We start from the raw sequence: 15,199 nt of genomic DNA, 5'->3' as shown, positions 1-15,199 counted from the left end.
TATCGAAGTAGCACTCCATTATAGAGAAGTTCAAGGCACGCAGTTGATGGCTGATGACATCACAAAGAAAGTATTTTGTTGAGAATGAAGAAAGTATTACATACAAAAGAAACAACACAGAATTACATAGAAACGATTGAAATAAGAATACAAAAAATTAACACACCTCATGAGTAATTCCAAGCAGTTAAATCACATACACTAATTTCTTCGAGTATTCTCCAAAAATAGTGAAATTAGAAAAGCTGAAAGCTTTAAAGAGATATGTACCAAAATCATATTGAAGTAGCACTGCATTGTAGAGAAGTTCAAGGCACACAGTTGATGCTCGGTGACATCATGAAAAAAGTATTTTGCTGAGAATGAAGAAAGTATTACATATAAAAAAAATCAAAGAGTTAGATAGAAACAATTGAAATAAGAATATAAAAAATTAACACACCTCATGAGTAATTACAAGCAATTGCGAAAGATTTTGTTGGATTTGAAGTAGAGTGCAAAATTGGAAGGCCTTTCGGGATTTTCCTTTTATTAATAGCAAGTGAATTTAAGGACTTTTAATATATAGAAAGGAATGAATTGCTTACGATGGCTAATGGTGACGTTTAGTATTCTTTGAACGTTTTGTTATTAAAGGACTTGGTGTAAGCAAAGGTACGTAACCATTATTTCCTTAATCTTAATTAATTAGTGGGGAGGTGCCTTTTCAATTAATTAATGAGATCAAAATTAAAATAGGAGAAAAGTTCAAAAAAAAGGAGAAAAAAGATAAATATGATTCCTAGCTCTTGAGACATGCCACATCACTCTTTCATGTTCCTCTTATATATATATATATATATATATATATATATATATATATATATATATATATATATATATATATATATATAGATCTATTGCTTGGATATTTTCAGGTCCCTTTTGTCTTTTCTACACTCACTTTCCCCCCTCATACTTGTCCTAATATCTTTTTTCACCTTTAGTTAGGGGTGGGCATTATGAAAATGGATTTTCGATTTTTGGATTGAAAAAATGACAATACTAATTCAATCCAAATAAGTTTGGATTGGACCGTATTTTATAAGTTCAGTTTCGAAATAATCAGTTTAGATATTTTGAATTTTCGATTTTGAGCTTATAAGTTGAGATGTTTCTTTGTTTTACAGAAATAAATATCCAAATGAAGTACTCATGTTAAGTTACCTGAAAAGTTCCTCATTATCACGCGCAATCATCCAAATGAAGTATTTAAGTAATAAAATTGTTATCCAAAAATACAATAGAGACATTAATACGACCTATAAGAAGTAGAAATAATAAAACCATGTCCAAATGGAAAGTATTCTCACAGTAACTTAGTAATCAATATTGAATATATGAGATAATATCTAATGTGTAGGGTATTGAACTTATTACTATTGACATATGCATATTAAATAAAGTATAAGAATTTCGGATTTTCAGATATCCAAAATTCGAAATACCAAATTCAATATCCAATCCGGAATCCAAAAATTTTAAAAATTAAATCCAAAATCCAATCTGTAATCTGAAAATACAAAAAATTTGGATTCCGGTTTGGATTTGAGGTTTGCCCAAACTATGCTCACCCCTAGCTTTAGGGGTTGAATGCTGTTGTTTTTAAATATTTATATTCTTATTTAAGTCGTGCACGTTTCTATTTATCTGCTGAGGCGCGTCCAGGGAGGATTGGATATGCATTACACAACAGGACCCCAAAAGCTCCTCCCACTAATAAAAAGCTTCAAATCCACACCCAAAAAAAAGAAGAAGAAGACGATCAAGTACAAAGAATGTTGCGAATTTGGACGAGAAGATTAGCTTCAGAATGCTCAATTCCCTACCGGATATACCCGGGTAGTTTCATTTCGACTCGAAATAGCTCCATCGGAATCCTACCCGACACTCTCGACCGTAGCTCCGAGTCGTATTCTCGCAACTCTAAAGTCATGGATGAGCTTGTTTCCCAGCTTCATTCTCACATTCAAAAGGTCATTTTTTCTGTTTTAAAATTTTCTTCAACTTTTTTATTTACTGCGATTGTTTTAAGTGTGTATGTAGAAGTACAATTGAGAATTGTTTTGTGTTGTTAGGTTATGGAAGGAGGAGGGGCAGAAGCAGTGAAGAGGCATAGAAGTAGGAATAAGCTTCTTCCCAGAGAGAGGATTGAACGGCTTATTGACCCTGGCTCTTCTTTCCTTGAGCTTTCTCAGGTTAATTTTATTCATTTATTACTCTTTCAACCAATTATTTAGATTGCTAGAAGCACTATTTTAGCCATCTTTGTGGGTGAAATCAGTTAAATTTTTGTTATTAATCTTGTTATTAGTTATATTGTTACAAGCATGTAAACGAGACTATAGATTGTATCGGGGAATTTTGCACTTATAGTCCCTCAAATATCAAAATAAATTTATTTTGGTCCTTTTGATATCTAGCTAAGCACATTTACTCTAGAATTAATTGAAATGTGTATTTTTGGTCCCTCTGCTTGTGATCTTCACAAGCTTAATGAATTATATGTCATTACATTATTTAGTTACCCATGAGTTATATTGATCTTGTACTATTATATTGATTTTGTATTATTACTCCATATTTGAAGGTAATATAGTTCTAAAATTAGTCTAAATGTAACATATTTCCTATATAAAGGACCAAAAACGCATATTTTAACTAATTGAAGGTTAAATGTGCTTTGTCATTTATCACAAATTAAAATTAGAATTTACCATTAACTCAGGGACCAAAAGTGCTATTACCCCGTTTTAGATTAATGGCATTTAACATGGTTTTTTAGATCATTTCAAGCAGAAGAAGAATTATAAAGAAAAGTCATTCTTATATTAAAAAAACTATAAAGAAAGTCCATAAACTCAAGAAACTGGAGGCAGCCCTACCTTTGTGTCCTACATTGGCCAATCAAGGGGACACATTTCGCATGTATCCTGTATCTTTTAAGTGAAATATGAATGCATCCTCTAACTTCTCTTATATTGTCAAAACCTCCCAACCTAGAATATTTACATCTTTTTGTTTATGTTTTTATTCATATAACTTCTTTGATAGCTACAGCTTCCCACAACAACAACAACAACAACAAAAAATCCAGTGAAATTCCACAAGTGGGATCTGGGGAGGGTAGTATGTAAAGGCTGTTTATGGTAGACCCCCGGCTCAGGAACATAAAAGAGAGCAATAAACAAACAATAGCAACAAGCTACAACTTCCCAACTTTGATTTAAATGACTAGATAAAGTGAAATCCGCTTTTCTTCCCTATACTAATATTAGGACACCAACATTTACTACCACTCTTCCACAATCATTTCCTTTGTATATTTGTTTTCTTACTTTTCAATTAGCAAAAATAAAAGGAAAGAGGAAAAATGAAAAATGACGCGTATGCAGCTAAACCTTCACTTCGGGACTAGTCTACATATGCCATACAACCACTAGACTTGAAAAAGATTGAATTCACTTATTTGTCTATACTTGATAGAAATAATCTTCCTAGACTTCATCTTTGTTTGATTCTTTTGTTTATCTTTTAATAATATATCTGCCTGTGAAAAACTTTAATAAGTAAATGGCATTCGTTTGTAGGATTCACAAAAGCACAAAAGACTTGTAAGCTATACAATTTAATACATTGATATTGTCAATGATATGAAGCTACTTACTGTTCATTTGTTTTATTTGCACAATGTGGGGATGAGGCTGACATTAGTAATCTTAAAATTTGAATATAGGGTGATATGACACCCAACAAACTTTTCATATTCATAGTGAAGTAGAAGGCACAGAACTTATACATAACTAAATAGGTTGCCCACTTATAGTGTTGAAGGAGCGTTTCCAGACACTATCCATGTGGAGCTTTCCCTTACCTTCTAGGTGAAAGTTGAATTCGGTGCACTAGTTTTGCAGTTTGTTGGATGCTAGGTTTCTATCATGATATGAGCGTAGAAAATTGTGAAAGGAACTGGATGGAAGTATTACTGCTCGTGCGATTAGCATCATTCAGCTAATATAATTAATCCTGCTTGTTTCATTCTCAAGATATCTTGGGTTGAATATCAGGAATTTCTTAAAATACATACGGCAGATACTCATTGCCTTGAGGAACTAATGTGCCTAAGTTTATTCAAGATATTCTAGAGTACATGGCTACTATCTCCTCTTCTGATAAATTCGGTACTTGAGAATGCTGCCTGAACTTCAAGTATAAAAATACCATTTCCCTTCTCTTTATTGGTCCATCTGGTCAGGCTGAGTATACTTGTTTTTTGTTTTAAATTCCATTAAGAAAAATATCCTGGTATGTGTTATTCTTAATCTCAATCAGTCTGGTAAATTTAGCTTGCGGGTCATGAATTGTACCGAGAATCATTACCTTCTGGTGGGATAGTTGTTGGAATTGGAACAATACACGAGAGACTGTGTATGTTGGTGGCAAATGATCCTACTGTCAAAGGTGGAAGTTACTTTCCGATAACTGTCAAGAAACATCTCAGGGCACAAGAGATTGCTGCTCAATGCAAACTACCATGCATATATCTTGTTGATAGTGGTGGAGCTTTCCTTCCAAAGCAAGCCGACGTTTTTCCTGACAAAGAAAATTTTGGGAGAATATTTTACAATCAAGCTGTGATGTCTTCAGAAGGTATTCCTCAAATTGCACTGGTGCTAGGTTCTTGTACTGCTGGAGGAGCTTACATTCCTGCAATGGCTGATGAGAGCGTAATGGTCAAAGGGAATGGTACCATATTTTTGGCTGGACCTCCTCTTGTAAAGGTTAGCAGTTGACCTTCTTGTTCTCTGTAAAACATTGATATATTTTAGGCCAAATACATAGACAGCCCATTAAACTTGGCCCAATTTTTCATTTTGGCACTTTAACTCAGCCTTGCTCCATTTTGGCCCTCCAACCCCATTTCTTTTGTTCCACTTTAACACAAAAGCTGACTAGATTCCATGTGTGATTTGCCTCACCCTTGTAGGCGCGTGAGAGCCATTTTTTAAGCCAAATTTCATACTCCCAACATAGAGGCAGATCCAGAATTTAAATCCTATGGATTCAATTTTAATATTTTTAACATTGAACCCATTATATTTTTAAAGTTATGAGTTTATATCTATTTTTTTTTTACAATTTTAATGAATTTTTACATACAAATTTTTACTCCGCGTCGAAAGTTATGAGTTCAGTTGAACCCGTAGTTATTACTGATAATATATATAAAAAAATATTTTTTCCACGGTAGGGGGCAGAAAAAACGAAAAAAATAATAATTTGAAATTACAAAAAAAATATTTTTTTTTTGCAGAGGGTGGGGGTGGCAGCTGGGTATTCGTTCGCGCTGCATTTTTACCTGGGATAAAAGTTTGTGTCAAAGTGGAACAAAAGAACCCATTATATTTTTAAATGTTATGGGTTTATATCTATTGTTTTTACAATTTTAATGAATTTTTACATACAAATTTTTACTCCGCGTTGAAAGATATGAGTTCAGTTGAACCCGTAGTTATTACTGAATATATATAAAAAATATTTTTTCCTCCGCGTCGAAAGTTATGGGTTCAGTTGAACCCGTAGTTATTACTGAAAATATATATTAAAAAATATTTTTTCCACGGGAGGGGGTGGGGGTAGCAGCTGGGTATTTGCACGCGCTGCATTTTTACCTGGGAGAAAAAATTTTGTGTCAAAGTGGAACAAAAGAAATGGGGTTGGAGGGCCAAAATGGAACAAGGCTGAGTTAAAGTGCCAAAATAAAAAATTGGGCCAAGTTTAATGGTCTGTATATGTATTTGGCCTATATTTTATCATAAGTAAGAATAATAAAGCATTAGAGAACTGCCAATCTGATAGAAAACTTTTATCAGGCAGCAACTGGTGAGGAAGTTTCTGCAGAAGACCTTGGAGGTGCAACTGTCCATTGTAAGACATCAGGCGTTTCTGACTACTTTGCCCATGGTAAAAATCCTCGACTCTTCAGCTTTCAGATTGTATTTCCATTTTCCTGGATTCATACTTTTGATTTATGCTTGTGGCGTCTACTGCCAATCTTGATGTTTACTGGCACAGTGATGGCATCTAATATCCTATGTTTTAGATGAACTGCATGCGCTTGCTATAGGAAGGAATATTGTTAAGAACTTGCACATGGCTGGTGGTCCAGAAGCATCTGGACAAACTAGAGCTGATTATAAAGAACCTTTGTATGATGTGAAAGAACTTCGCACCATTGCACCAACAGACCTCAAACAGCTCTTTGATGTTCGATCAGTTATTGCTCGCATTGTTGACGGAAGTGAATTTGATGAATTCAAGAAACTGTATGGCACTGTGAGGCCCTTTTATTCCTTAACAAGTCACAGCTGTCTCTCACTTGTGACTGGCTTTGGAAGAATTTGTGGACAGCCAGTAGGGATCCTTGGAAACAATGGGATACTGTTTAATGAATCTGCTCAGAAAGGGGCACACTTTATTGAATTATGTGCTCAACGTAACATCCCTCTGATCTTTCTTCAGAATATTACTGGATTTATGGTAAGCATTATAGTGTTCTCCTCCTGTGATATAAATGTTTGATACAAATTTGCTTTAATCAATTGCTATTAACTATAATGAGGAAAAACAAATAAACTTAATTCAACCAGCTCAAGTTCCTCATGACAGTTTGAAGTAGCTGTTTAGTCATATGGAATAACTACTTATTGATATCCCATAGATGGATTTATGGTACATCTCGAAACACTTTATGATGAATTGTTAAGCGAACCTTGCAAGGCTTTAGCAATCTTTTAGAAGGATTCGTCAAAATATTTGTGCTTTTTACACGACCTTTCAGTTTTTATAGCCTATGTACCTCTAAGCCATGTTTCACATGTGATTCGAAAGCCATTACTTCCTACAAAAGAACAAAAAGGAACAGAAGCAGAAAAAGGATAATTAATCCAAAATAGAGTTAGACTGACTTATACAATTCTATCAGCATCTTAAAATAGGGAGGAATATGTGGTTTTTGTGGTTTCAGGGGTATTTCTGGTTGGCATCCCACATTGGGTTTTGATATGTGAAATCTGAATGTGCTTCTTAGCCATGTTTTACTTGGAGATTTTCATTTGGATACAGAGTATGTCATGAAAATAAGGTTATGATGTTCATTAATTTGGTAGGTTGGGTCCAAATCTGAGGCAAGTGGTATTGCCAAAGCTGGAGCTAAAATGGTGATGGCAGTCTCGTGTGCGAAGGTAAGCTTTAACTTAGAAAATGTCAGAAAATTCGAATTTCTTTTGGCCTTGGAACTCAAGCTGGTAAAGCATCATCAGAACTTCATTTTCTGGCACTCCAAATCTTCATAGAAATTTCCCACACTCTATGATTCAATTTATCAGTAGTTTACTTTGATCATTTAAGCTTTCCTTTTCTTTCAAACTAATGATTTCAGTTTCATTTGTGAGGAATATACTGAAGAAACTAATGTCTCTTGCAAATATGTGGAGTAAGGTTCCCAAGATCACGGTAGTTATCGGTGGAAGCTTTGGAGCTGGCAACTATGCAATGTGTGGACGGGCATATAGTCCCAATTTCATGTTCTTCTGGCCAAATGCTCGAATATCTGTAATGGGAGGTCCACAGGTATATGCTCTTCAGTGACACATTACTTCCAACAAACTCAATATCTATATGCAGGATGACAATGTTTTATTTTCACTAGCACAGCTCATCTTTACCCAAATGATTTTCGCTAGATGCATTTCATTGTTACGCTCTTTTTGTTGCTCGAATGCATGGAATAAAAAAATTATGCTTACCTGCAAAAGCATTTCCCGTTCTAAATTCTGAATATGTTGCAATGCCTAGTAGTTTTTGTTACTTGTCGAGGAATCTTGTAATTCTCATTTTTAATCATGGATTAATAAGGCTGCTGGAGTCCTTGCTCAAGTAGAAAAGGCCACCAAGAAAAAGAAGGGAATTCAGGTAAAGACATTGATGCTTATAGTTCTAGATATCATTTTGATTGTGTCCAGTAATTGACATGAATGTGTTGCAGTGGGCAAAGGAAGAGGAAGAAAAGTTCAAGGCTGAAGTTGTAGAGGCGTATGACAGAGAGGGCAGCCCATATTATGCCACAGCAAGGCTTTGGGATGATGGCATAATCGATCCAGCAGACACGAGAAAAATATTGAGCCTGTGCATCTCTGCTTCCTTGAATCGTGGACCAGAAGCTACTAAATTTGGTGTCTTCAGAATGTGACATGCAAGCTCTAGCTGAAGAATGAAGTAGCTGTCCGAGACTTATTGCTTTGTCTCCAACAGCAGAAACACTATCTGCATAATCCGCTAGGTTCCAAGAAGTTCTAAGTCGTGAAAGCAGACTGATTTAGTTCCATGCCAACGCAAGGATGAGAAACTCCATGATTTACAGAAAAAAAAGTTATATATAGGTAGCACTTTAGGTTGAGCGTGCAGTCATAGTCTGATGAAGCTATGTTTCTTTGTTAAGTATTATTCTTGGTTCTAGGAGCTAATAACTGTGGGTCTGTGGCTGCTGCTAATGTTATTGACTGCATAAAGGGTTTTTTTTTTTTTTTTTTTGTTGATAAACAGGGATCTACTTTATATTAGTCACATAATAATAGAGTTCAGACAGCCATACTCGCCCGGTAGGGCATTTTCTACTTGGCTATTAAAGACCATGTCACGTAGGACATTTTTGTTTCCAAAATAGGTTAGTTTATAGCAAACATCTTCGCTAAGTTTTTTAGTAACATAGGGTATTTCTTCCGAATCCGAATTTAAAACTTCACAAGCAAAAGAGGGCGGGTAATATAGGATAGTAAGATCCCTGCATGTGTTCTGTTACGCAACGCCTTCCTGATGTTCTTTGGAAGGGCAACGTAAGGCTAAGCAACCGATGTCAGTGCGGTTGTTGTCTGCCAATGAGGTCCCCTCCGCACGCTAGACTAGATTGTCAGTGTCGTGCGGGAAAACCAATGTCATGAGCAATTGCGGAAGCTGAGAGAGAATTGAGTTTTGGATGATGATGATGATTTTATTGATGAATGAAAATGTTGATTACAAAGATGCGGTGTCGAGGGGGAGAGACACCAGAAAATGCTTGCTTGAAAATGTTTGATTGTTTGGTCCCCCTTTATAATGCTTAAAAAAAATAAACCAACATTACATGACTAGTCCTAATAAAGCTGTAGAAGCACACTGAAATGGAAATGATGTAAACTAGCCTATGATTACAATGAAAAGGACTTAGATTATTACAAGGTAGAACTAAGTCCGATGGCAGCAACTTTGTCTTGCGGGTCAGGGTCTGCGCGCGCGTTGCTGTGGGCGCGCGCGACACTTGATGTGTTGGCCTGAGGCTGGGCGCTGGTGCTTGGCATCAGGGTCTGTGCGCAAGGCGCTGCTGGAATGGGCCTGCAGCTGGGCGCTGGCGAGGCATCAGGATCTGCGCGCGCGGCATTGTCAGGGCGCGCAACGCTGTTGTCATTGGCCAGCCCTTGGGCGCTGGCGAGAGGCATCGGTGGGGCGACAGAGGCGCATGCGCGCTTGTCACTTGGCGCAGCCAAGACCACGGGGCCGACCATGGCGCTAGGCATTGTGAGGCTTGCTAGGCCGCCATGGGGCGCGACCAAGGGGTCATGGGGCATGTCTGGAAAGCAGCCCATGACATTCTTCCCCACCTGAGTTGGCGCCGTCCTCGGAGCCTTATGATGATGATGATGATGATGATGATGATGATGATGTTTCTGATGGTTGTTGGATGGGAGGTCTGCGCCCCTCTGTTCTGTGAGCTTGCTATTGTAGCGACGCAATGATTCCATGCGGCTGACATGGAAGACTGGATGGATCTTCCACCAGGATGGAGTTTTTACCTGGTATGTGGACTTCCCAATGCGTTTTTTAATGGGCAGGGGCCCGATGTATTTTTGTTGCAAGCGAGGGTCATGGGTCCTTTCTGCAAACAAGTACCGCTTTGGGATGCATAGCATTACTTTGTCCCCTGGTTGATGTTGGGCAAAGCAAAGCTTTTGTTCGGTGAACCTTTTTGCCCGCTCTTGGGCTTTGACGAGATAGCTCCGCACTATCCCCATGTTGCGCTCCCATTCGCTCGAGAAGTTGGCAGCTCGAGGAGATTTCGGCATGGTTCATGCATTCACCGTTTGCGGGAGAAGCTGTTGCTGTCCAGTAACAATTTCAAAAGGGCTCTTGTTTGTATGATGGCTCTTTTGAGAATTGAAACACAGTTGAGCAGCATCCTGGAGCTTCACCCAATGCTTCTGTGATCCGGTTGCAAAGTTCCGGAGATATTCCTCCAGCATGTCATCGAACCGGTCTGTCTGGCCATCCGATGGTGGATGGATATCTGAGTTGTGACTCAATGTTGACCCAAAGCACCTGAAGAGATGGGTCCAAAAGTTGCTAGTGAAGCGTGAGTCGCGCCTACTAACAATGTCTTTGGGCAGGTCCCAATGTTTGACAATGTGCGAGAAGAAGAGTCGAACTGTATCTTCTGCTGATGCATTTTGCGGGGCTGCTATGAAGGTTGCATAGTTTGAAAATTGATCTATGACAACCATGATGGATGCAAGATTACCGACTTGGGGCAATCCCGTGATGAATCTGAGGGAAACACTTTCCCATGGTCTCTGAGGGACATGTAATGGCTGCGAGGGTCCCGTCTGTGATGAGTGATCTGACTTGTCCTTGTGGCATGACTGACAAGTCTTCACACGATGAGGATTGTCACCAGTCTTTTGAGGCCGATGGCATGATGGCTGATTGTTGCTGCGAAGGGTAGCCGGAACCAGGGGTTCATGTCTGTCGACTACCTTCTCCAACTGCATGGCCGAGATGTTTTCAGCGGCCATCTTTATGGGAAAGCATGGTATGGTGCAGGGCTTGGCCCCGTTTTCTCTCATCATCAGGAGCATGTTGGCATACGGTACCGGTATGGTGTTGGTTTGCCTCATGAACTCCAAACCCACTATGATGTCGATGTCATCTATGATTGCGATGCGCAGGTCGATGCTTCCTTTGTATGGGCCAAGTTTCACTGGGACATTTGTAGCTGTTCCACCCAATGTATGAGGTGGTGAGTTGATAGCCTTGACGCGGCTTTTGCTCTTTTGCACAACAAGACCTAGGCGCTCTACTTGCATTGACGACAAGTAGTTGTGGGTGGCACCCGTGTCTATCAAGGCGTGAAGGGGCTTGCCGTTCACTTTCAATTCGACGAACATTAGGGTCCTAGCTTGTTTAGGAGGCCTCTCGTCCATCTTTTCCTTCCCTTTCTTGGTGATTGGGACTGATGTTTTCTTAGGAGGACATGCACTGGTCCCCGCTAAGGCATGCAGGATAGAGCCAACAATTGCATTGAAGGCGCCTACCTGGTCGTCTTCTGATGTGTCTGATGCGTCTGCCTCATCCTCGACAGTCTGATGAGCATTGACCTTTATGTTTGGGCATTCATTGTTCCAGTGTGCCCCGCCGCAATGACGGCATTCTGAGGGAGGCTTTCTCCCCTGATTGTTGTTGATGGATGCAGCACTGTTGCTGTTGGAGGAAGGAGTCTTAGTTTTGGATGCACTCCGATCTCCCCCACTTTTGCTTGGGCCACCATTGCTGGGATGGTGCCCATTGAATCCCCCTCGGACAGACGACTGGGGCCTGTCGTTCTGAGTTCCCAAATGATAATCGCCAAGGCATTCTGCAGCTTGAATGGCCTTGGGCAGGGTGTCTACCCGTTGTCTCTGTAGTTCCATACGGGCATGAGGTTTCAAACCTTCTATGAATGCGAAGAGTTTGTCTTTGTCCCCCATGTCGCGTATGTTTAGCATGAGTGCGGAGAATTCGCGCACATACTCCCGCACTGATTTGGTGTGGCGGAGGTCCCATAGCTTTCTCCTTGCATTGTATTCCACATTTTCGGGGAAGAACTGCAGGCGTATGGCTACCTTCAATTCGTCCCATGTCTGAAGAGTATCTTCACCGGCCTTGATAGCTTCGTATTTGACCCGCCACCAAAGTTTGGCATCGCCCTGAAGATACATGGCAGCAGTCGCTACTTTTTTGGATTCCTCCAAATGGCCCACGGCATCGAAGTATTGTTCGATATCGAAGATGAAGTTTTCCACTTCTTTAGCATCCCGGGATCCGTCGTATGGCTTTGGCTCCGGTATCTTAAGCTTTTGTGGAATGGGGGTGAGGTTTGTTGCACCCCTGATGTGGTTGTCGCCTTCTCGAAGTAGGCTTTGTAAGGCAGCATTGACAACATTGAGCTTGTCTGTCAAGTCGTCTATGGTTTGCTGCATGGCAGTTAGTCTGTCTGCCTCTTGTTGCTGATGGGCTAAATCGTCGGCACGCTCATGTTGGAGGTCCTCAAATTTTCCATGAATATTGGCAGTTTCGATGGCTGCCGTTTGTCGGTCCTCGTCAGAGTCACGACTGATGTTTGCAATGTCATTTTCCGCCTGCCGCATTCGGCGGTCCAGGTCGTCCAACCTTTGCACTAGGTTGTTGTTTTGATCAGGCATCGTATCCACGATGGGTCGTAATCGGTCAACCGTCTATTCTAGGGATGCTAGACGCTCCCCATGATTCACCATGGTCAGAAATCGTGATGATGGAAAATGTTCCCTCGTCCGATGTCGAGCCTAGGTTCTGATACCAACTGTTACGCAACGCCTTCCTGATGTTCTTTGGAAGGGCAACGTAAGGCTAAGCAACCGATATCAGTGCGGTTGCTGTCCGCCAATGAGGTCCCTTCCGCACGCTAGACTAGATTGTCAGTGCCGTGCGGGAAAACCAATGTCATGAGCAATTGCGGAAGCTGAGAGAGAATTGGGTTTTGAATGATGATGATGATTTTATTGATGAATGAAAATGCTGATTACAAAGATGCGGTGTCGAGGGGGAGAGACACCAGAAAATGCTTGCTTGAAAATGTTTGATTGTTTGGTCCCCCTTAATAATGCTTAAAAAAAATAAACCAACATTACATGACTAGTCCTAATAAAGCTGTAGAAGCACACTGAAATGGAAATGATGTAAACTAGCCTATGATTACAATGAAAAGGACTTAGATTATTACAAGGTAGAACTAAATCCGATGGCAGCAACTTTGTCTTGCGGGTCAGGGTCTGCGCGCACGTTGCTGTGGGCGCGCGACACTTGATGTGCTGGCCTGAGGCTGGGCGCTGGTGCTTGACATCAGGGTCTGTGCGCGAGGCGCTGCTGGAATGGGCCTGCAGCTGGGCGTTGGCGAGGCATCAGGATCTGTGCGCGCGGCATTGTCAGGGCGCGCAGCGCTGTTGTCATTGGCCAGCCCTTGGGCGCTGGCGAGAGGCATCGGTGGGGCGACAGAGGCGCATGCGCGCTTGTCACTTGGCGCAGCCAAGACCACGGGGCCTACCATGGCGCTAGGCATTGTGAGGCTTGCTAGGCCGCCATGGGGCGCGGTCAAGGGGTCATGGGGCGTGTCTGGAAAGCAGCCCATGACAGTTCTCATGGAGTGCCTTCTTAGCCATCATGTGTACCAGCTTGTTGGCTTCCCTGAATGTGTGGTGAATTACTTGGACCTTCAGCTGGGTCATTAAGAACCTGCAATCAAGAAAGATGTTATCAAAAAGGGGTAAGCCATTTGTTAGATAGTTTATAGCGTCAGTAGAGTACACTTCCACTTCTATGTTGTATAGCCTTTGTCTTTCAGCTAGTTGTAGGCCTGCTTTCAAGGCCAGGAGCTCTGCATGAATTGGTGATATGCCTGGAGAGGCACTATAGAATCCTACTATCCAATGACCTTTACTATCTCTAATTGCACCACCAAGACCACATAAAGAATTAGGTTGAATAAACGAACCATCTGTATTGAGTTTAACAGCGTTTCCTGGTGGTTTATTCCATCTAATAGTGATGGAAATAATATGCTGGATATTAGTAGCATTACAGGTTAGAAGCTTGCACTGCACTGCCTGATTAACAGCATGTTTAAGGTTTGGTTTATCAGAAGTGTTGTTAAAGAGGTTATTATTTCTATTTACCCAAATGTACCATATGACGAAAGGAAAGAGCTCCGCCCAGTCAATGATACTATTACCTAGAGGAGGGTGATGGTCTCTAAGTTTGATTAACCATTGTTGGCTATAAATATCATCACTAGTGTCAACACCTAATAGGAACCATATCTCTCTAACCGCATGGCATTCCATATAAATATGTTTGATCGTTTCCCTCTGAGTTTTGCAGTATGAGCACATAGGGTCAATATTGATACCTAAGTGATTTAAATGGCTTCTAGTAGGAAGTCTATTATGAAGACACTTCCACAGAAGGAATTTGAATTTATTAGGGCATTTGAGATTCCAAATCCACATAAAGTTCTCCTCATTCCTATGGGGGCTTTCAATTAGGGTATAACAGGATTTTGTCGTAAACATCCCATTAGTGGTGAGAGACCATATGGGTATGTCACAATTTTTTATAGAAGGAGTAATAGCAATTATTTTGTTTATTATAGCTTCCTCAAGATTTCCAAATAGCCTTGAGAGGTCCCAACTATTATTTCTCCAGATATCTTTTATGGTGAGCATATTGTCGGATTGAGTCAAGGGTCCAATGAAACACTGGCGGAGAGGAGGAATGTTATTAATCCACCTACTGTTCCATACATTGAGCCAAGAGTTCTTATGAGGAAGCCAAATAATGCCCCTATTACAGATGTACCACCCCTTTAAAATACTAGTCCAAATGAAAGAAGAGTTATTGGTGGCATTCCTGTACCCATAGAGATGAATTATTGGATTTGCCCAAGGGGCCTTAGTGTTATTAAGAAGTCTCCACGAAAGATTAGCAAGGCTGGCTAAATTTTACTTTTAACTGCATAAAGGGTAAATGAGAAACGCTTGATACTAAAGTGCCGACAAGAAACATGCAGCGAAAATAAGCTTAATCCCGTCAATTTTCATGAACGAATTTCATTTCCTAATATAATCTATTAAAATTGAAGAGAAGACCTTAAGTTTAATGTGAAGCACAGTAGTCAGAGTCGAATTAATTGTAGTTGGGAGAAAAAAGAGACAAGAATGACGTGGTGCTAGGGTGCAATTAATGTAAAACGAATATTTTTAAATGAAAGCAACTGCTGCTG

General features: G+C 40.2%; 1 protein-coding gene across 2 annotated transcripts; it reads left to right on the top strand.

The window, feature by feature from the left end:
* Positions 1-1,699: 1,699 nt before the first annotated feature.
* LOC107782183 (methylcrotonoyl-CoA carboxylase beta chain, mitochondrial) lies at positions 1,700-8,727 on the top strand. Of its 2 annotated transcripts, none has more exons than XM_016603037.2 (9): positions 1,700-2,015; positions 2,118-2,237; positions 4,386-4,820; positions 5,913-6,003; positions 6,143-6,579; positions 7,209-7,283; positions 7,540-7,671; positions 7,957-8,013; positions 8,087-8,727. In XM_016603037.2, exons 1-9 carry the CDS (start codon positions 1,818-1,820, stop codon positions 8,288-8,290), a joined length of 1,749 nt encoding a protein of 582 aa, XP_016458523.2. In that variant the 5' UTR covers positions 1,700-1,817; the 3' UTR covers positions 8,291-8,727. The 2 variants fall into 2 exon arrangements, with proteins under 2 accessions (XP_016458523.2, XP_075074191.1); XM_075218090.1 differs by having other exon boundaries at positions 1,793-2,015; positions 2,118-2,967; positions 4,372-4,820.
* The last annotated feature ends 6,472 nt before the right edge of the window (positions 8,728-15,199 follow it).

Source organism: Nicotiana tabacum, chromosome 7 (genome assembly GCF_000715075.1).
Source record: "Nicotiana tabacum cultivar K326 chromosome 7, ASM71507v2, whole genome shotgun sequence".
In the NCBI taxonomy this organism is placed as follows: domain Eukaryota; kingdom Viridiplantae; phylum Streptophyta; class Magnoliopsida; order Solanales; family Solanaceae; genus Nicotiana; species Nicotiana tabacum.
Note: the sequence above shows the minus strand (reverse complement) of the source record. Positions and strands in the feature narration are given on the sequence as shown.